At 38.1% G+C, this 22,714-nt stretch overlaps 1 protein-coding gene across 4 annotated transcripts in view; it reads right to left on the minus strand.

The window, feature by feature from the left end:
• Positions 1-241: 241 nt before the first annotated feature.
• The window catches only part of LOC129182554 (cytoplasmic phosphatidylinositol transfer protein 1-like), a 78,301-nt gene continuing 55,828 nt past the window's right edge, over positions 242-22,714 (minus strand). For 2 of the 4 annotated variants that reach the window (XM_054778814.1, XM_054778816.1), the window contains exons 2-9: positions 21,951-22,099; positions 18,291-18,379; positions 15,676-17,951; positions 14,259-14,330; positions 6,896-6,991; positions 6,385-6,540; positions 3,904-3,967; positions 242-1,759 (exon numbers count right to left, since the gene is read on the minus strand). In XM_054778814.1, coding sequence (XP_054634789.1) covers positions 1,401-1,759; positions 3,904-3,967; positions 6,385-6,540; positions 6,896-6,991; positions 14,259-14,330; positions 15,676-15,705 — 777 coding nt within the window. In that variant the 5' untranslated portion in view covers positions 15,706-17,951; positions 18,291-18,379; positions 21,951-22,099 and the 3' untranslated portion in view covers positions 242-1,400. Of the gene's footprint in view, positions 1,760-2,991; positions 3,132-3,903; positions 3,968-6,384; positions 6,541-6,895; positions 6,992-14,258; positions 14,331-15,675; positions 17,952-18,290; positions 18,380-21,950; positions 22,100-22,714 lie in introns of all 4 variants that reach the window. The other 2 variants (XM_054778815.1, XM_054778817.1) reach the window with 2 other exon arrangements.

Raw genomic sequence — 22,714 nt, forward strand, 5'->3', positions numbered from 1 at the left:
CGGTCAGGGGAGGCATGTGCATATATATGTATATGCATATATATGCATATATATATATATATATATATATATATATATATATATACATATATATACATATATATATATATATATATACATACATATATATATATACATATATATACATATATATATATATATATACATACATATACATATATATATATATATATATATATATATATATATATATATATATATATATATAATAAATGTATTTTCTATGTGATTCCTTCCATTTTGGTTAATTGTCTTAACTAAAAATTGCAGAATTTGCTCATTTTCTGATCAAATACAGGGTAGAAAGCTGAGATGAGGCTGTGGCAACTCTCTCCTCTGCTTGCCCGTTTCTGTTTATCAGACATATTTATTATACACCATGACTTTCTACAGCCTGTGTAATGTATTCATTATTCTTGCTAATCGGACAATAAAATACAGCGAAATGCCACATGGGAGACGCTGCAGCACTCCGCCTTTCTGTGATAAAGGTGGGGGTGCGTGTGAGCTGGAAGGTGCTTGTCATTGCCGTCCTTCAATAGAGAGGAAAATGTCAGCTCAGGTTTTTTTTTTCACCAGCTGGAGAGGAGCATGTCAAATGCATTAAAAAGATATTTTATGCTCTGCTGAATGAATGAATGAATGAATGAATTGGACTGTCAAGATGCAGGATTATAAAACCGAGTTCAACAGAAGGTGACCAGACTTTTATAACAAAGTATCAAAGCTTGGAGAAGGATAGGGTGCATGTACTTCATTTACAGATACAAGGTAAAACCACAAACGTTTTTCAGTTTATAAAATCAAATAAATAAATGGAATGTTTTTTTAGGACAAAAAGGTTCACAAAAGTACCTTATTCTCTTCTTTTTCTTTGTTATCCTCTTGATAAGCAACCTGTATTAACGTATTGTAAAACACTCCAAAGGAGTCAGTGTCTCACCAGCCATCAACCTCACCACACGTCACTGTGCGCTTGGTAACCAGTCTTCCATTAACTTACTGTGATCAGTAGAGAGACATTCCTCCATAACACATACTGGCAATTTAAATAGTGTAAATGCTATTACAAATAAGTAGTATTACAAAGTATTACAAATAAGTTTTTGGATAAGACTGGGAGGGCAAGCAATGCATGGTACTGGCCTGGCATGAAAAGTAGCGCATCAGCAGCTCTGTATGAATGAGAATCATTAAAGTTTTCAAAAATGCAAAGAAAAAAAAACTAGATGGGTGTAGGATGCGGTCTAGGATGCGGTCTAGGGTGCGACAATCTCCTGCTAGAAAAGACAAAAGACCGTGTCAACATTTGGACACCAATCTTTGGAGGTTAGACTTAACTCAATGGGAAGTGTGGGGGAAGACATTCTAAGGTCCATCTAGTGTTCTCCCATTTCAACAAGATCAGAATTGGAGGAAGGCGACGTGGAGGACTGGAGGTGATTTGAAGAAGGTAGTGGGCTTGGAGTAGATCCCTGCAGTGCATCACTCGGAGGCGGATCGGGTAGAGTTAGGGTTTCCGGAGCAGACTTCTTACGGGGACGGTCCTTGGGGACAGAGAGGGAATCGGGTGCATCTGTGCACATAGGAGTGGACGGGGCGCTGGCGGGGCCGGTGAGGGCGCAGGAGGACAGGGGTGTCTCGCTGATTGAGATGGACGGAGGGAACATTCCGATCTTCTGGTTGGTGGCCTCCTGGATTGTCCGCTCAAATTCTCTCACCTCATCCATTGTCATGTCTGGGTGAAGAAGAAAGGAATTGAAAACAATAAGGAATTTTGCGGTCAAGACTTATTTATAGATGCATATGAATGCAATAAAATAAACTCCATAACACAGAAAAGTAAATAATAGTACAGTGGAACCTTGGTTCGTGCCATTAATTCATTCCAGAAGGGTCAACTCTAACAGAAACGGATGCTAACCAATCCATTGTTACCATAAGAAAGAATGTATTTCGAATTAATCAATTCCATTAAGTTAATAATGTTAACACAAAACACGTTTTTATAGTTTTGTAATTATGCTTTTACATGCAGAAAACAATCCAAAATACATATAAATGCATGTAAATGAAGAATGAAAAAGTATAACTCAACATTTCGATTTACTTTTACCTTCATTGAAGACGAGATTCTTGACGTGACTGTTCCCAAAGACACAAAGTGGTAGCGAGATCACACGGACACCGTCTTCCTGTTTGGCCATGAATTATTTCTTGAATTCAATAGTGTTTCTCACTTCAATAACCCAAAATGGAGCCAAATAAAGTTGCAAGTGGCATTTGATAAAGTGGTGAGAAACACTGTTTAATTAAATCAATAACTAATTTCTCTTGGTGTGAATTTCTCTTGGAGATGAATAAAGTATATATCTATGACAAAATAGAACGCTGTTGATCTCACTACCACATCGTGTCTTTGGGAACAGTCACGTCTTCAATGAAGATAAAAGTAATTTTTTTATTCATCATTTAAATTCATTTACAATTGTTTTATTTATGTAAAACTATAATTGTAAAACTATAAAAATGTGTTTTGAGGTAACATTTTGACAGTCAACCGCTGATGACATCATAAATGGGCGAAGTAACTGACTTCCGGTTCCGGTTGCCATTTTGTTAGCAAGCTATGTTAACGTTTGTGATAAAAACACCTAAAAATACATTAACACAGCTGGACTCACGCAGTGTACTAATAACACAACAAGACACGCACCATATTGTATGCTAACTGGAAAAATGTACACAAACAGAGACTAAACTGAATACATTTTCGACGTTAATCGAAAACATGCTAACCGGAGCAAATGCTAATCAAGGTTACACTGTAATCATTTACATTCAATAATTATGTTAAGTTCATTGCCGTCTCTTCTTTTTTTTGCAATTGCGACCATCAAAAGTTCATAATGAGCCAGTTGAGGAAAAATACAAAACAAAAACAAAAAAGAATGAAACAAAGTCACATACACTTGCTTCCTCATGGATGTCTATGTCATCCAGTGAAGATTGATTTGTTGTGGAATGCTCTTCCTGCTCATGGCAAACCTTAATGTTGGTTTGCTCATGCATTTTTCTCTCGTAATTCCGCACGTCATCCCAAGTCATATCTGGAAGAAGGAGGGAGGGGCAAATCTGGTAACTTCCAACTCAAATGGCACTCCAGTTGAGGGGCAGGTTGGGAGGGATAGGGAAAAGGTGGCAAGAAGATGCATTTTGAGGGGTAAGGACAGTGCTTTAAATATACGACTAGCGTTTTACAAGGAAAGCGGGAAGGAAAAGCGAGACTGAAGATTTTTGTGAAGGAAGTACAAAATTCCAGCGTTACGGAGAAAAAAAACGGTCAAGGTGGAAAGGGCATGGTCATTCACTGGGCAAAATCAATCCATATTTTAACAGCAGCAGAGGAAAAGGTCGTGGCTGAGTGTTAGATGGTAGTAGAGGAGAGTATAGATCGTTGGAATAACATGAAGGTTGTGACATCCTTTGAATCCATGCAGCTTCCACACAGCAAAGTTTAAGTGTTGAAAGTCAGAGGATCAATGCAGTCATGAAGGGATAGGACTGGGAGTTGTTGGGTTACATGAAGTGGTGCAGCGGAGTTTAACGTACATGCACACTCCTCAACCGTGGTTTAACAATCATAGCTCTGCAACACAGTATGCATCTCTACAAAATTAATATTTTGGAACTATACTGACTTAACTATAAAGGGACATGAAGACATTACACCAACAGGGAGTGGAGGAAAAGATGGAACTGGTCCCCACTTGGCAGTTCCCAGTCTTCTGGAAGACTTTCTATGAGGTTTGTTACAGAACAAGGCCTTCACTAAACTGTTCCCAAAGCTATACTGTGTAGCCAGTAGGAGTAGTGACCCACCAATCCATTCGTCCACCCAAGCAAAAGCCTGCCTGTGTCCAAGCAGCAACACATCCCGAATCACCTGCAAGAACAACAAAAATATGTTTGAACATAAAACAATAGAATATAAGCACAAAACATGAATGGATATTATTGAATGTAACCATGAACAAGTTGAATAATCATGGGCCACAAATGTCTCACTTTTTTTTTTTGTTTGAACCAGCACGCCTGACATCTACAAGCATGGTTTGCTTTGTCACGTGAGGGACAGATGGCAGTAGATCGACCATCGCTAAAACCCAGTTGTTGGTAAAAGATGTAACCACATATTAATTAATCAATTCATGCAAGCCCACGTCGGCAATGCTATTTGACTGCCAATGTACATATTCTTCCCTGAAGGACACAGCGGATGGCAGTAAATTGCTGCAATTACAACTTCAATAGACATGCAAAATATATATATATATTACGGCTGTCAAATGATTACAAATTTTATTCAAAGTAATCACAGTTTTAAAATTAATCATGATTCATCACCATTTGCTGTATTTCATGAAAAGAAAAGATGAAATGGGAGTGAGACAAAAGCAATTTATTGCAAACAACCATTAAAGTGAAAGAGGCTATTCATCAGCTCATCAAAAGTTTTTAAGACCACGGCCTTAAAAAGCCAATATCTCTGCAAAAATGTGGATTCAGTGTCATTTTCTGTCAGGTATTCACACTGTCATGATCTCTTGATGGCAAAGGCAAAAATGCGGCTTTGAACATGGTCGGATTTGTTGAGCTGCATAAGCAAGGCTTCTCGCAGCACGCCGTTGCTGCTGAGGTTGGACGCAGTAAGACATTCGTTTGAAACTTCTTAAAAGATCCTTAGGGTTATGGAACAACAAAACGTCAAGTGGTAGACCCCAAAAAAAATGTCAACGGCCCTGAGCCAGAAGATCCGATTGGCTGGCCGTCAAGAAACAGGACGATCTTTGGCCCAAATTAAGGTTGTTACTGGTACCGAGTGCAGTCTAATTACCAACAGACAGCATTTGCAAGAGAACGGTTTCAAGAACAAAACATCTTCAAAGGCCTCGTCTCCTTCAACACAACAAAACTGCTCGTTTGGAATTTGCATGAGAGCACAAAAATGGCACATTGAAAAGTGGAAGAAAGTTTTATTCTTTGATGACAAAAAATGTAACCTTGACGATCCTGATGGCTTCCAACATTACAGGTATGACAAGGAGCTCCCACCTGAAATGTTTGTGGAGGGGGCGTCATGATTTGGGTTGCTTTTTCCTTCAGTGGAACTGAAGGCCCTCGTCTGTGTGGTAATGACTGTGTTTTTTAACAGGACAACACTGCAGTTCACAATGACAAGGGACTTCCAGAAGGACGTCACTCTTTTGGACCATCCTGCGTGTTCCCCTGATCTAAATCCAATTGAGAACATTTGGGGATAAAGTTTACAAAAATGGGCATCAATTTCAAACAGTGGATTCCTTCCATGAAGTCATCCTCACCACCTGGAGCAACATTTCTACTAGTCTCCTGGAAACACTGGCATCAAGCATGCCCAAACCAAATTTTGAGGAGATTAGCTAAAATGGCACAGCTACTCATTACTGAGTTTTGAGTTATTACTTCCATTTCTATTTTAGGGTGGGTTTTGTTTGTTTTTTTTTTAACTATAGTCTTAAACTTTTGATCACCCGATGAGCAGCCTATTTCAGTTTAATGGTTGTTTGCAATAAATTGCTTACTCCAATTTGTTTTTGTCTCACTCCCATTTCTTCTTTCTGCATTTCCATCTCATGTGCCACGGATGGATACTGTAGTATCCACTGTACTGTAGTATCACTTCTTGGACTTCATTATGTCTACCACGCGTAAAGCAGGTTCTTCTGGGCAAAGCGTGATGAGAAAAAGAAAAGCCATCACCATGGAAGTGAAAAATGGACATCATCTGAAGCTCTGAGAGAGGAGAAATGTCCACCAATATAGCCCTCACTTTTGGTCTTAGCCGTTCAACTGTGACATTCATTATCATACATATCATTATTCATTCATACATATCATCATTCATACATGTCATTTAGGATCAAAATTGACCTTGTAAAAGAATGTGCTCCAATGAAAGTGACAGTGATAACTAAGCAATGCAGTGGGTCTTATTGAAGTCTGCCTGTAAGACCAAAATCAACACAGTATCCCAGTGACCCTTATGTTGATTCAGGAAGTTATCCTGTACCTGCTTACTCAGCACCTTCTGCAGATTCTCATGCAGCTCCTCGTGCCTCTTCTATTTCCTCCTCCCCATAAGGTACCACAGTAAAGAGTACTACCTGTCTAGCATTTACAAAATTTGTTGTACTGATTACTTCCACCGAAGGAGATACATTTCACCACCATGTGTTTCTTTAATTGCAGCACTACTTAACAAATTTCCACAAAACTTTGAAACCAGAAGCGACAGCATTCTTTGCCTGTATGCCCTCTGACCTTGTGTACAAACTGCTCCACACGCGTCTGCAGGCCCCACACCTCAAACTTGACCGTGACCAGTTTGTATGAGCACATGATAGGATGCTGCGTGTCCCTCCATCCCTCCTGAAGCACGCCTCGAGCTGTCTTCTCTGACTTGAAGTACCGCAAGTCCTGCATTAAGACACATTAAGACAATACTGTATTGCAAATACCAGGAAGTACAAAATGAGTAAAAACAGACCATAAAGCTTCTTGCTATCATATAAATGACATTATTTGCTACTGCTACGATCAATTAATACGTAACTTATAAAGTTTGAAGCTTTAGCAAATGCAATATCATTACATAATACAGTTACACTCAAAATGATTGTTTTACTTCATCACATTAACACAAGATTCATCATTATGTTCTAAACTAACGAGATTTACAATAGTAGAGGGTAATACATAATAGACATACAATTTATGTACAGATAACTGTTAGCTGTGTGACACACACACAATCACACAATCACAGACTCACCTCAGACTCTTTATAATAGCGGTCAGGGATGTCGTCATAGGCAATGTCAACAAAACACACCTCCCTCTCCTGGTCCTTCAGCTCCGAGTCAAAAATCTGAGAAAAAAACATTCAAGCCTTGATATGCCAAATATAATAAAAATAATACAACTCAAAAGTGTTTTGGAGAAAGGGGCCACCATAGAGCATTGTAATGCCATATAGAACCAATGGAGGGCACTATGTCCATGCCTTGAAATCATCAAAGTCAAATGGTTTTATGCACTGTTTTATTCACCGATAAATTCTTCATTCACAAACACTGCACTTGCCCAGGGTGTGTTGTTAACGTACTCACAAAGTACTGCAATAATATCACAATAATAATTAGGATGTCCCCTATTGGCTTTTTTGCCGAAAACCGATATGCCGATATTGTCCAACTCTCACTTTTCGATTCCGATATCAACCGATACCGATATGGGTAACATCACATATCTTTTTCTAGAGTAAAATTGGTGTAAAGTAACAATACTTTGAAATGAGTACAGTTGTTTTCTCTAAGTAGATAATGTATTACAAATTGTATATAAGAATACATTTGTGTTTCTTGTGCCTTGATTTATGTTAGTTTTAGAAAGATTTAATTTATTTTAGTTAAAGGGGTATTGTTTAAAATACATGAATTTGCCGATTATTATTTTGATTGAAAACTTTCATGTTCTTATTTTAGATTCTTATTTTATTGCATTAAAACTACTATATATATCTCCAATCCAATCCATTTTCTATACCGCTTTTCCTCAATAGGGTCGCGGGGCATGCTGGAGCCTATCCCAGCTGACTTCGGGCGACAGGCGGGGTACACCCTGGACTGGTCGCCTAGGCCACCATGTGGCCCATAAACGGGAGGCATTAACTTAAATTTCTTTGTACAAAGGCGTTTTATGAAGTACATTTTCTTGTATTCACGTACAGCGCAGCCTTGCCACATCCAATATGGCGTACGACTCAGCGAAGCGGCGTCTATATACGTATATATGGTTTTATATACGTTTCCCTGCGTGCTTTGCTGTACTGTTGTTGTAAATAGCCGCTAAGTTACATGTTTAGAGCTTACATAGTTGTCGGTTATTCTGCATTATTCGTTGGTAGTGTCTTGTCTGTTGTTATCTACCTATTACTTTGCTGTGTGATGTTTTTTTATAGGTCTGTCTTTAAAAAAACACCATGAGTAAGACTAGTGTGTGGAATGGTAACCCCCATGAGTTCTAAGGTGCCAGTAAGTTCATAGTGAGCTTTGTTATTTCGCTGCTTGTTTAAACAAAGAATTACCTTATTCTTACAAACTTGTGAGCAGCACAGTATTAACTTCATGATGCAGAAAGTTCAGCAGTGTTGCAAGCTTGCGGCCTTGGCACTTAAAGCTTTGTAGTGGCTTTTATTGTAGGCGAAAAAAAACAATACCAATGTTGGCTGATATCATGTTTTTATAGAAGTATAGTATATAGTATCTGTATAGTATAGTATCTGCGGCCGATAATATCGGACATCCCTAATTATAATAAATCACATTGCTTGCTGTCTCTACTAAGTAGTGGTTGGGAAGAGCTGTGTATGTTAAGAAGAAGCAGGGATTTAAAAGACGGAATACCCATTATGCATGCAATTTGATCAAAGAAAAGTCTTTGTACATACAGTACAGTATGTCACAAAAGTCAATGCGAACCTCACCCATCCATCCATTTTCTATGCCGCTTCGGGCAACAGGCGGGGCACACCTTGGACTGGTCGCAAACTTGCAACACTGCTGAACTTGCTGCATCATGAAGTTAATCATGAAGTGATACAATGTAAACTAGTCTGTGTACGGCTTGGATAACAGTGTAAATTTACTGCGCTCCGGCTGCTCAGTACAATATGGCTAAAGCAACAATAAATTGACCTATACATTATAGATATAGTACATTATAGTCGATTATATTATATATTTGTAATTATAGGTATTACAAAGAAGGAAAATACATGCTCCTGGGGCACCTCCTCCCCAAGCCTAATGCAATGCTATAGCATCAAGGCTGAAGCGCTGAAGTTACATCATCACTATACATACATCCTCATATTTTAATCTTTCCATGAAGAAATGAATCCTTCAGTATTCCTCGAGTAAGAGATTGTATTTACATGCTGTTACATTTTTACAGGCATACACATGCACAGCTACAGTCGTCCCTCTACAAATTGCGGTTCAAATTTTGCGGCTTCACTCTATCACAGTTTTTCAAAATATTAAGAAATCATGCTGTTTAGAGGTTGAACACAGCCTATTATTAGTAAAAAAATATGCATATTGAAACAAATGTTATGTATTTTTGCTGAAATTCAGCATTGTCAATCATAAAAATGGCTAAATGAAGTAATATGCGAATACACGGAATTAAGAAGCCACATTAAAATTGTGAATGTAGTTTTTTTACATTGGTCAGTAGGTGTAATTGTCCAGTGAGACATGCACCAGACTTGATCACCAAAACAATAGTCTTTTATTGCATCTCACAACAGGCACAATAATGATAATAACATAATCATAATCATAATAACAACACAGGCTACTGTTGTGGCTGTAATCCAGCTAAACTCAACTCTGAACCCCCAACGTCACTTCCTGTCCACACGGTCAGAGGACATTTTTCCATAAACACACCGGAGCACGAGTCTTATTTATGTCTTAAATGGCTTCTTTTCTCTGATTATATTCAAATGTAAAGGTGACTATATGGGTGTTATTTCATGTCTAGAAAGCTCTAATAATGTAATATTTCATCATATAATTTCAGAATTTAACTACAGAATATTCCATTCATAAAGAAGGAATCCTACTTTGTGGAAATTCACTTACCACGGTCGGGTCTGTGACCAGTTGAACCGATAAACAAGGGATTACTGTACTGCATAGTCAAATCATTTGCATTTGGATGTCAGGGTAACGAAATGGCCTTGCCCATGGACACCTCGATCAGTTTGAATGTTTTTAATGAATAGCATTTTGTCCAATGCAAGCATTGAACTGGCTACCTTCCAGTGGGCCTTACAACAAAGTCCTTTATTTATATACATACTTGTTGAAGGCCTCCGCAATAATGGGTGAGTCAATTATAGCTTGGAATCCCTGAGCCGTGAATGAATGTTTCAGCAGACAGGAGTCCATAATAAAGTAATATTGTGACTTCACTGGGTGCCCTTTTCTCTGTCCTCTCTGCACTCTCATTGTGGGTTGATAAGGTTGTTTTTCATGAACATCTAAGCTAACAGAGCTTCCGTTGGTATTGTTGGTATCATTAACAGGCTGCATGCATGTCTTCCTGTATCTCAGCGCTGTGTTACCATGTTGAATGCAAATATTTTGTTTTTTCTCAGACCTACACTCCCATTTCTCCTTCCAGGGTACCCTCCGTCAGTGACAATGTGGATGAGTATTGGTGGCATAATAAGGATATGTGCATGTGTGTAAAGGGATGAAGGGCAGGTGAGCAGAGATGGATAAAAACAGTAAAACCAAAAGACAATAAGGGGGTGTAGGAGAGGGTTGGCATAATATACAAGTAGATTATGAAGCAGATGAAAATGTATGCTGGTACTAATGATTTGAATATGTATTGTATGGAAAAAGCCAAACAAGCTGCAACATTTCCATAAAGCAATAACTACTGAAAACTATATGTTTTTATGTTTTGCCCTAAATCCAAAGTGGTTTCAAGGTTGGATGTATTAACTTCATAACATTCATTTCTTTAAAAACTTGTAATGTTTACTTTTATATTATATTTTATGTCTAATCCAAACAATTTTTTAACACAAAATTATTTAATGTTGGATGAATTTCATTTTGAAATGCAATTACGTGAACATAAAAGTATTAAGTCGACATTTTATTATTTTGAGTCTACAGTCCATTAAGTGTCTACTACATTATTACGTATTTACAACACCCATGGGTACGTGTGTGTGTGTGTGTGTGTGTGTGTGTGTGTACCAGAGTTTAACTTTGACCAGAACGTGTGAAATTCTTTATGTACTGCACAAGGCCCTCTTTTACACCCACTCACTTCCTGACCACATACATGTTTTTTCCCCTTCACTTGCACCCTTCCTTCCCCCTTTAGCTCCTTCTTCCTCTCTGAGGACTAGTAACGCTTGTATAGTCGCTTTTTGCTTTAACTCATTTCTGTAAGGCATCATTAATAAAACTTTGGTAATATTATATCCCTGACAATCACAGTAATACTAGTTAATGTCCATTATCGTAAGCAGGGACACCTGAATTAGCTATTGTTTGCTATTGCAAAATATAAAAAATTTTAAAATAAATTAAAAATGTTTAATCAAATTAATCACACTTTACAAATTAATTCATCAACATTATCACCATTTGGAACAATGTCTGAAATATGTCCATTTTCACTGTATTTCATTAACAGAAAGATAAATGACAGGACCCGATTATATACAGTATATATTTAACATACTGTAAGTGTGAACAGCTACATATGAAACACATACTACACACCAAAATAGAATTGGTCTGTCTGTTTGCAGTGTCGCTTGCATGTCGGCTATAGGCTATGGGGAGCTACAGGTATTTAAGACAGTATTGCAATTTTCAAATGCAGTACAGTAAGAATACGTAGTAAAATTAATTACATTGGGCCATCTTAGCCATTGCTCTTTTTTGAGAGGAAAAAATAAAATTGCTTGTGTTAGCTACTTTTCTGAGACCCTTACATTTGTTCATAATGTTGCAAAACAAGGAGGTTTATTTTGTTGGCAGGGAGGCTACTTAGCTACTTTCTGAGCCCCTTATTTTGTTCAGAGCAGTGACTGGCAGCACTTTTATTGTGAAGGCTGCAAGTGTGTTTGTCTTGGCGCTGTTGACGGCAGTAGTGTGTGATGATGAGACGAAGTTGGGCGTTAATCAAGTTCTTCATGTTCAAAGTTGTCGTCCTTGCTTCGTGTTTATGGTTACACTTGAATTCATTTTAGTAGTTGTTGTTATTGACGTCCAGTGGTCTTGTAACAATCTGCTATTGTTGTGTTAATGTCCGGAGTTCCGATGTCCGTGAATGCACTTCGCGTGAGTATTTTGTTATATTTCCTGGTCTTTTTTATCCTCCGTCCGCTCTCCACACCTGTGTTTCTTCTCTAATCAACAGGCAGCCTGTTGATTAGATTGAGCACTGCTGTCACTTAGCTGGATGCTTGTGTATCGTTCAAGCATGGACACCACGCATGCAGGCAGCGCATGAAGCCTCCTCTCGTGCCTCTCACGCCCCCCCCAATAACTCACGCAGCAACCTACTAATTCAGAAGCACTGCGTCAATGCATTTGCACAAATATTTGCTGAAATTGAATTCAAATAGTTTTCAATTTGATTTAAAATCTATAAAAGTAAGATTTTAGAAGTAGTACAATCATTTGTAATATGTGATCTTGGCATTGTATTGTTAAAATAATCATTTTGCAGTTGTTTCGGTGAAAATAGTGAGGTAGAGACAGGAAAATTGCTTTAAAATGACATCAAAACTACCTCCTTGCCTTTGCAAACGATTGCTCAAATGTGTGCTCAAATATTTAATTCGTTCCCTTTTTTTTTTTTTTTAAATTGTCACTTTTTCTGGGTCTGGAAGAGGCGGAGCAAGTAAAGTCTACACCGGACCGTCCCACCCGAAAGTTCCCGTTCACTACAATGCATTCGCTGTTGTTGTGCTACGGTTCTCGGGGCATTTCCGTTGTTTGTTACATATTTTTTTAAATGTTATGCCTGCTGGTGTTGAAGGCTTTTGCTGGAACACTTGAGGAGACTGCGTAAGCTTGTTTACATTTCTCAAAGACACCATTCGCCTCGTCAGATGATCAACAAACTTCATGGGACAAATGTTTCGATACTGCCCCGCAGATGGAAATAAAAAGTCCAAAACCCACAAGACGTTCAACCATGGAAAAGCGTATCAAGGTGGCAGTAAGTCACTTAGCATTTCTCCTGCTAATATGCTCCATAATAACAGCCTAGTGCTCTAGGCTAATGCAGAGTAGATTCCTAACTGACGCACTAGCTAGGCGGATAATGTTTTATCTGTTTTATCTATCACAGCCAATAAAACACAGCAAACTCCTCACAACACAATATTAGTTAATGTTATTGTCGTGAAATGTCACTTTCTTAGCGTGCGTTCATGGCTGTGCTTGCTCGCACCTGGTTGTCGGTCTCACCCGCAAGTGTTCCAGTCATGGGATTGGATGGATCACGTGTCTTTCTAGCGTATCTTGCAGTCGATCTGTCAGTAAGTAAATCCACCCTTTTTGACTGGATCTATTCTAGAAATCATACAATAATAGAATGGGGTTTCATTCCAGGGCTTAACATGGAGCGATCGCTGCTCACTGGTCTTTTATTTTGCTACTGCCTGTGTCACTTACTTGTTCAGCCAAGATGGCGTCGGTTCAGAAAACTTGCTGGCGGGGGTGACAAAATCGTGTCAAAATCACCAATTCATTTCACTCCTATTTCATCGTTGCATATTTATCTATGACAGCAGTGTTACAAAAATGGTTTATTAAGCTAGTACTTTTATTTTGTTATTGTTTTATTCCAAACTTTTTTTTGGCGTCATAAGCACTTGCCCACAGATGGCCAAAGTGCGGCCCTGGGACCATTTTTATTATTATGCTTAATTCATAATTAATAACATAATTAATATGTTATTAGCTATTACTTTAATTTGCTTTTATGCATGTATTATATATTGTACATATTCACATAGCTTAGTTTAGATTTACAATGGATTAGTTTTAGCGTCTGTAACGCACACAAAGTGTTAAATCAATTTAGTTTTTTTTGTATGAGTCCCCTCAGTGGAAAAACTTTGGACACCACTGCTAGCCAACTTCTACAAAACCTAACAGAGGGTTGGGGCTTGGGTCAAAGAGGAACACAAAACTGTGGTGCATCGAATCCAAGTGGCGGTGCACTAGATTTAAAAAAATGTAGTGAGGAAAAAATATTTGTAAGGAATTTTTGTGCCAAACTCCGAGCTATTCTTTCAGCTCTCCGCCCAAGCAGTGGTAGCTTGTACTGTTAATGACTAAGACATTTACGAAATGAAAATTGGAGTGAGCTACAGAAAAGTTTCTTTGGCAGACTCTCAAATCCCCTGCAAATGGGTTATGCCTTGCCAAATCTTCCGGATGTTTTCGCTCATGTTGTTTTTTTCAGTGACTATATCTGCAATGTGATGTTCTTTAAACTAGGCTTTTTTTTTGTTTTTTTTGCTTTCAAAAAAATGAAAGGATGTAGACGAGAAGCTAAAAGCAAAAGAGTGCACTCACATTATCATTGCAGCCTTTGTTGTCCTCGTATTTGGTCTCTATGTGAATGGAGAACTTGGGAAGGAAGGAGCACTGTGGAAAAAAGAGCAACGCATACATATTTTAAACCTCGTATAAACCCATTATTCTAAATAGCATAGGCCACCTTAATTAAGGTTGAACTGTAGTTCATGAACTGCAACATAAAAGTGGCTCTTAAACTAAAGATAGAATGTTGCTTTGGAAGAAAAACACCTTTCTAGCGGTCAAATACACTGACCATGACATTTAACAATGCGCAAAGTGCAAGTCTGACCGTGATGTTCCTCAGCGTAACTTGTTAAGCATGTCCGAAACAAATAAAAAACCATACCATAGGTGTATAGTGCAAAAAGTGAGTCTTCGACAAACTAAAGTCAGCATTAATGTATGTACACTGACTCACACGTGTATGCTGAGTTCCTCCTACAGCTAGACAAATATCAGACATTCTGTCACCGTCACGGCATTGTCGTCTTCTTCCTTTTCCAGCCCATAAGAATGAGTGCGACATTTGTCATCTTGTATGAATGACACACAGAAGCAAAAAAAAAAAAAAAAAAAAAAAAAAAGCCATTATCATATGTACTGTAACTTCCACATTTCTATGGGGTTAATCACAGCTCACGGGCGTGTGTGATTATTAAAATGTGAAGGAGTGTCTTTGAAAATGTATGATTATACAGTATTGTGTAATGAGGCTGCCTTTCAAAATTGTAGCTATAATGGAAGTCAACTTTTTTGTCCTGTCAGGATCTAACAGGGTCGTAAATTAAGAATCTGACAGTGTAAAAAATAAATAAATAAATAAATAAAACATCAAAATCCATTTTATTAATAATCTTATGTATATTTGTGCTTGGTCTTTTAAAATCCCCAGTCCACTAACATTTATTATATGGAAAATAACTCATTGTATGTGTACTTTCCAAAATAAAAACAGTAACATCATTCATTCAAATGGGGTATTTAAAGGGTTAAATTAATAAAAATAATAAATCTGACATTTTTTCATAGCAGTTATTGGAAGAGGGTAGTAAATTTGAATGAACAAATACTGAATTGTATTATTTTTCATAAAAATAATGGGGGGAAAAAAACGTTCCATTTGGAGTAACAAAACCAAAACCAAAGTTATGAGCAAAAACTTACCTGAAAAGGGCAACAACCAAAAAAAAAAGCCCCTGTTGACTCCTTAGGGCTAACTGAATTTAGTTGCTCCTGATAGCAGGTAAACTGTAAGGACAAGCTGGCTAAAAAAGTATTTTGACCAAACACAAGTTCACTAACCTTCCTGCAAAATTAAGCTATGATTGCTCTACAGTTCCAAAATAAGACAACTAACATCTAAATAATATAGCATTATCATACAAAACAGGACAAAAAATTCTATACTTACAGTATATTCTATGGCGTGGTGGATACACATCAGCCCACGTCCAGAAACGCACAACAAAAACAGAAAATCAGGCACTCAATTGTTATCACTTTACATTTATTCAATAACATGTACAAATACACGTGTCAGTAACATGTTCATGTTTATTTTTTCTCTCTCCTGGCAAACTGCAACCAAGTGATGAACACGCTGCACAAGCACAAGCCACAGTGTGATCACTGAGTCACCATCAGACATGAATCTAGTTGTTAAATGTCAGCACAGTGTGCGGAATGGAGTGTTATACACAGCCTTTTCCTCAACGAGGCATCAAATATCCTTGCCATAATGTCACCTGATTAAATGAATGGCTCCTAATACTATAATGACCCTTAGGCCCATGATGTACTGTTCATGCATGTGTTGTCGTAAAATATGTGTTCCAGGGTGGGGGGAGCTGAAAGGGGTGGCGGACAGAAAGTGACGTTGTTATTGTGGATTTTGATCTCCAAGTCTTGATCAATGAGATTAGCTTTAAGTGAAGCTGTGCACAGAGCACCAGACTGGATCGCCAAAATAAAAGGCTTTTGTTGCAGTATTGAAATTCTCACAACAGGCACAATCATTCCTAACACGGGCTACTGTTGCGGCCGCAACCCTCGTGAAAACTAATCTCAGTCAAAGACTTGGAGACGAAAGACACTGATCTCTGCACTAATGAATGTCACTTCCTGTCCGCCACCCCTTTCAGCTCCCCCAACCCCATATTTTAAGGCAACAAATACATGAACACAACACATAATGAGCACAAGTGTCATCACAATACTTTGATTTATTAATATTCTTAATAGCTTTACCAAGGGGGTTATGTTTCCATCCAATAGTTTATTTCAGGGGTGTCAAATGTGTGGCCCGGGGGTCATTTACGGGCAGCGGCTGTTTTTTTATTTACATTTTTTATTGTAAATTATTGTAAATTTTACATTGTAAAATACGTTTAACCAAGAAAATAAAAATAAAAAAAACACAACAGAAAAAATGGAGTAGTAATTTTTATGAGAATAAAGATAAATATTAGGAGAAGAAAGTCATAACATAATGAGAAAACATATCGAAGTTGAAAAATGAAAGAAAAAAACTCAAAACAAAGAATAAAGTTGCAATTTTTGGAAAATTACCTTGGTAAAAAGTTAGAACAATAATAGTCAAAATATTATGAGAATAAAGTCATGATATTACAAGAAAAAAAATTGTGCAATATTTTAAAATGTATTTATTATTTACCTGTATTATTTTTTTTTATTTTTAAAAAGCATAAAAGTGAGAAAAAGTTTTTTGTTTTTTTTTTTTTTCATTTTTCAGTATGCCGCCCTCGGTAGAAAAAGTCTGGACAATCCTAGTTTATTTGTTCCTGCGGTTAGTAGGAACATTCTTGCAAATGTTGTCATTAAAAGACATGTTTATTTATTATAAGGTATAAAGGCATAATAGAGAACAATTTAACTTGTGACTATGTGATTCAATAATTTGATGAATGAAGACAACATAAATGTGTCTCCTCCTTCACACTGCCCCTAAAAGACAGCGTTTTGTAGGGTCGTGTTTTAAATCTTATTTAACAAGGGAACAAGAAGTTATTGACTTAGGGGATTCACTTCATTTCAATGCAGTGATGGACGCACTTAAGTACATGCACCTTATAACACGCAGGGGCAATAAAAAAAAGCATTCATCATGTTTCCTGTTCCATGTAAGTAGATGTAATGTATACATCGTTGTGCATCTGATATCTCATAATAACTTGCACACATACATCAGTCGACGGTCAAGGGGAGTTCCACTGGAGTACCCAGCATGCCTTGTGGCCACTTTGAAAATAAGGGTTAAAGTTATGTGCTTGTTGTTAGCGTTTAGTCTTTAACCACATAAAATGGTAGTTCATTGTTGTTGCGTGTTAACTTACCTGTTACGTGACATGCTGTTTATTTTTTAGTTTGCACCTTGAGTAAGACTGTCCTTCTGTTTGACGGCTGTGTATCTGTTTGCAGCCGAGGGGTTAAGCTTGTTTTTGGCTATTGCTTGCAAATGGAAGTGTGTCTAATGCAGTGTTGTCAACGCAGTGCCCCTGGGGGCTCGGGGGGGAACTGTCAGGGGAGGCGTGAAAGGCAGGGAGTACTTTCAATGTTGTGCAGACCTGCCAACATGTACGAATTTATCATACTCAACATGCGGTTTGACTCTTGAATACGCTTGTCCTTCACAGGTCTCCATTTTCTTGGTTCAGTTTCGAGTTCAGTCTGTACAATACAGATAAATAAATAGGTATTATCAGTTCCTCAATGGTATTTTCAAAAAAGCGGGGAGGGGCGAAAACATTTCTGTCCCCTAGTGGGGGGCATGACAGTAAATAATTGAGAACCGCTGGTGTAATGCAAGCTGCACTGCTATTCACCATGCAGTGTCACAATGCCATTTACTGGCCAAATTTGTAACGACAAGCCAGTCAGTCATATTGTTCCAATGTAAGCGTAACAACATAAAGTAAATGTAAAAGCAATAGATTTAATCGTTTTACAGATGTTCCTGTTCCTCAAGTAAAAAGTAAAGAACCACAGTGATGGTCCGAGGATGCTCACCTGTGATGGTGTACGGGTAATAGTTCCACGCTTTCTCTGTCACGTAGAAGATTTTCGGAACCACTGCTCGAGCCCAGCTAGGAAGTTTACTGTAGAGACATATGGAGACAGGCGGATTGGCACGCTGGTGGTGCTGAAGCAATTTTTAAAGAAAGACGGCCTCCTTTTTATCAAAGCAGTCATTTTGTTCCTCTTGCTCACTGCACAGATTAGTGGAACCGAAAGGAGTACATGAAAAGAATAACAAACAAAAATAACCACTTTAATGACCATCGCTCATGCGCGTGACAGCTTGCGGTGGTGTTTGCTGTCTGGTTGAGACACATCTGCATGAATACTTGATGTGGCCCAGCCTCACTCAGCGGCTCCTAGTGACATTGAGTTTAAGACCCCTGCTTTAAATGTCGTTACATGCACAGCATATCTTTACCTACATTGGATTCGTGTTAGCCTGTTAAGAGAAGGTGAAGAATACCAAAAGGGCCGCCACGTCCTTCATATTTTTCTGCACGCAAACTCAACTGCACTTATTATATTGCCATCTTAATAAATGCAGACTTTTTGATACAGCTCTTGTATTGGATCTCACCAGGTTACAAAGGTGGACCTCATGCACAAAGTGACAGTTTCAGCATTCTGCACTTTCTTTGAATGTCAACAGCGCTCAGTCACATTATGGCGACAGTGAATCAAATATAGAAGAATGAAATGAATGAAAAGAATTATGCATATACTGCATATCGGGGATGTTTATCTCTCCCTCTCTCTGTGTAAGCGGCACACACTCCTACACCTCCATCTGTTGATTTCTCCCATTCCCCGCTTTACACTTAATCTCTGCCAGCGTCGTGATGCCAAGCCTGTGAGCTGGGTGGGAGGCTGCCCATTTTTGCCACCATGCAAAGCTGGCAAAAACAAAAATCACCAAAAAAAAATACCTGAATCAAAAACAGTGTTCCAAACAAACAAAAGTATTGACAGAATCCTTCATTTTGCACTCTTGGTAAACGTTACTAGCTGGACATTCATGGCAGGGATGTTGAGGTGAGATGGGATCAGACTAAACAATAAAGAACAACAACAAGCAGATGGTGAGGACTAATAAGAAGGTGACATGACATGTTCCAGGTCCAGACTGACTTGCCAGCTGGTAATAGATGCTTTGACATTGAATATAATGGCCGTATTTTGGAATACAAGCAACAAAAGAAGTATGATTTTAATCTCATCTTTTGTTACATGTGTGCAAGAGAGTATTTTTGATTGCCATCTACTGTTTCTAGGAAGTAGCCATGAGAATTGTTAAAGGTATATAACATCTTCAGCATCTTCAGCTGTTTTAGCTATTGGCTATTCTAACTCCATACAAGAAAATATATGAATGGAAACCCAACTTCTTATGCTTTTACTTTTTTTTTTTCCTTCCTGCAGGGCAGCACTATGCTGAATCAGCATTATTGGTCCCTCCAGCATGGTGAATGCTGACACAGGTGATTGTGCTTAAATGAGTTGCCCGCAGCTCTCTGTCTCTCTTTTCTCTCATCTTGCCATCGTTTTCACCTTTCCTTCATCCCGCCATTGACTGGCTTAATGCACATTCAACTTCATGGATCATATCACATGATTGTATTGCTAATATGCAGATGTTTACTGTTCACCTCTGCCAAAACCGACTTAACGGAATTCCATGAAGCTTTGCAGAGAAGTGAAATATTTATATAGTTAAATATTGGTGCATGAATACCCACTTTTCCTTTTATTGTGACACGTTTCAACATTTCCCTTTATATTCAACTTAGTAATAGCTAAATGATTATGACAAAATATTCACATGCTATAGGTGTGTATCCAAATTCATGAATCCAAATCAAGCTTGATCTCTAATAAGTGTCATTTAGTTGGAGCATGCATTATTCTTTTTGTGGAATTTAATGGATGGGTGGGGCACAAAATTACAAAATTTGACTTTTTAAAACTTGTTCCTTCATAACCCTGTGACTAATACAAAAAGCAGAACACAAAACTTACTTACAGTAGGGACAAAATGCATAACTTGGTGTCGATCCAAATTAAGATTTTTCATCCGTGATGGGGGTTCTGTGCTCTGTTGAGTGCCATTCTATTTTGACCGGCATTACAGTACAGGAAAAAGAGAACTACCAGATGTCCTCATATAATCGCTGAGGGCCTTTAATTTGAAAGGAATGGCCGTCTGCTAGGAAAATTGTGTTTATTAGGGGGAAAAATAATATTTTTCAACATTATATGTTTGGACGATTTTTTATTTATAAACTATGATGCCTGGTTAAAATAATACACATTACAATAGAGGGTGGGCCAAAAGTAGGGTTACAGTTACTTCATTATCCGTTTCACCTTAACAATCACGTTTTAGATATAAATTATAGAAAATAATACTGAATCTTTATTCTACACTACTTACTCATGTCTTAAAAACGTTACACATTTTATAAATTATTTTTTTATTTATAAGAACCATGAACTGTGAATGATGGCAAACAATTACATTACAGACCAAAGAAAGTGGATTATAAAAGCAGCATTGGAGGTTGGAAAATGCCGAGCATGTGCACACAGCAAGAAGAGAAGAAGCCTTTCATACTCCTCCACCTTCACTCAAGGCAATTTACCGCATAAGGGATACATTTGAAACTCTAGGTTCAGTGTGTAATGCTCCAAAATCTGGACGTCCTAAGACTTCCATGACTGAAGAAAATAAGATGTTGGTGGCTATGACATTTGTAAAAGCTCCAAAGAAGTCCACACGACGTGCTTTGCTAACTATCCATACCAAGAATCAAACATCAATCATCAAACATCAAACTGAAACCTTACCGTCCACAACTGATACATGGTCTTTTGGAGGATGACCCAGATAACCCTACTTTTGGCCCAACCCGTATATGTCTAAAATGAAACTAGAATTTAATATTAAAATCAAAATGAATTAATGTATGAATAAAAAAAAAATTAGGTCAGAAAGGTCACTTTGACACATTTTTTGGCATTAAAGATGCTAAAACCAATCCAATGTAGGTCAATATATACTAAGCTATCCAAACAAAACATCCACATCTGAGATTTGTGTTCTAGGTGACAAAGGAAAACTGTGTCATATACAATGATATAGCTCATTAATAATAAATTCATTTTATTTTTACAACAACCGACGGCCAATAAAAATGAGCAGTGGAACAAAAATGGCAAACGTCGCACTTTGGACACCGCTGCATCTGAAACACTGCTGAAAAGCCTTGGTAGGAGCTACTGCTCTGATTATCAACAGTCAGTAAAGCAGTTCAAATTAGCTCAGCAGGTAACTTTTTAATGTCTGTGTGTGAACACCACTACTAAGTAAGGGGTAGTTCCAATTACATGTTTTTCCTCAAGAGTAAGCCTATCTGGGTAAAGGCGAATGTGACGCACCCAAAAATGAACTGAGACACGTCTATTAGAGTGGATGCCATTAATTTTAGAAAATATTGCATATTTGTTAAATAATACTGTGGAGCAATGACATCTTAGAAAATGAAAACATTACTGCATGAAGTAGTCTTCAAAGAGAAAATACAACACTACACTAGTGATTGCAAAATACTGTTGCTGTGTTCCACACAACAGGTGGTATAAAACACTGACCTGTTGAGGTAGACACGTTTCTCTGTGAACTGTCCCTGGCCATGGGTGGGGTCTTCATAGGGTTCGTTCTGAACCACCTCCACACCTTCCCCACGATCGCTCTGCTCATGGCTATGTTTGCTGATCATGTACAGCTGCCCAATGCGGTACTGGAAGACACAAACAGAAACAGGATACAAACTTTAAAACATGCAATAGTATGTTTGGTCTTTAACAGCTGGAGTAGCAGGCATGTGTGTCTTGTTTGATGGAAAAGAGCTGGCAGTCTGCCGCACAGCAAAACAAACTGTTGGAGTTAAAACTCATGAGCAGCCATGGGCTTGCAGAACCACAACAGCAACAACCACGGAAGCATCTCATGGATCATATTGGACATTTGCTGGGTTTTTGAAGCGACTACAGCAACATAATAGAATCTGGTCCAGATCCTCTGCAGCTACAGAATGGAAGTTGCTTAGTAGTGGTCTAATAGAGAAAATCAAGGCTTGCTTCAAATGACTTGATTTGTTTTCTCAATGTAGCCCGCTGCAGCACACATGCTTTAAGAGGGAGGGGCACTCATGTCCAAGTCCAGCACAGTATGAATGACCTAGTGTGAGTATGAGATGGAATCACTTCCATAGCTGCTCTCTTTCTTACCTTTACCTGTCAAGTGTGGAAAAACTACGGAATCACCTGAAATACATTTCAATATGTCAGCATCCTGCTGCTGTTGCAAGGCTCTAAAGTAATTTATTCACACGTTCTGGCAAAGATCAATAAAA

Source organism: Dunckerocampus dactyliophorus, chromosome 6 (assembly GCF_027744805.1).
Source record: "Dunckerocampus dactyliophorus isolate RoL2022-P2 chromosome 6, RoL_Ddac_1.1, whole genome shotgun sequence".
NCBI lineage: Eukaryota > Metazoa > Chordata > Actinopteri > Syngnathiformes > Syngnathidae > Dunckerocampus > Dunckerocampus dactyliophorus.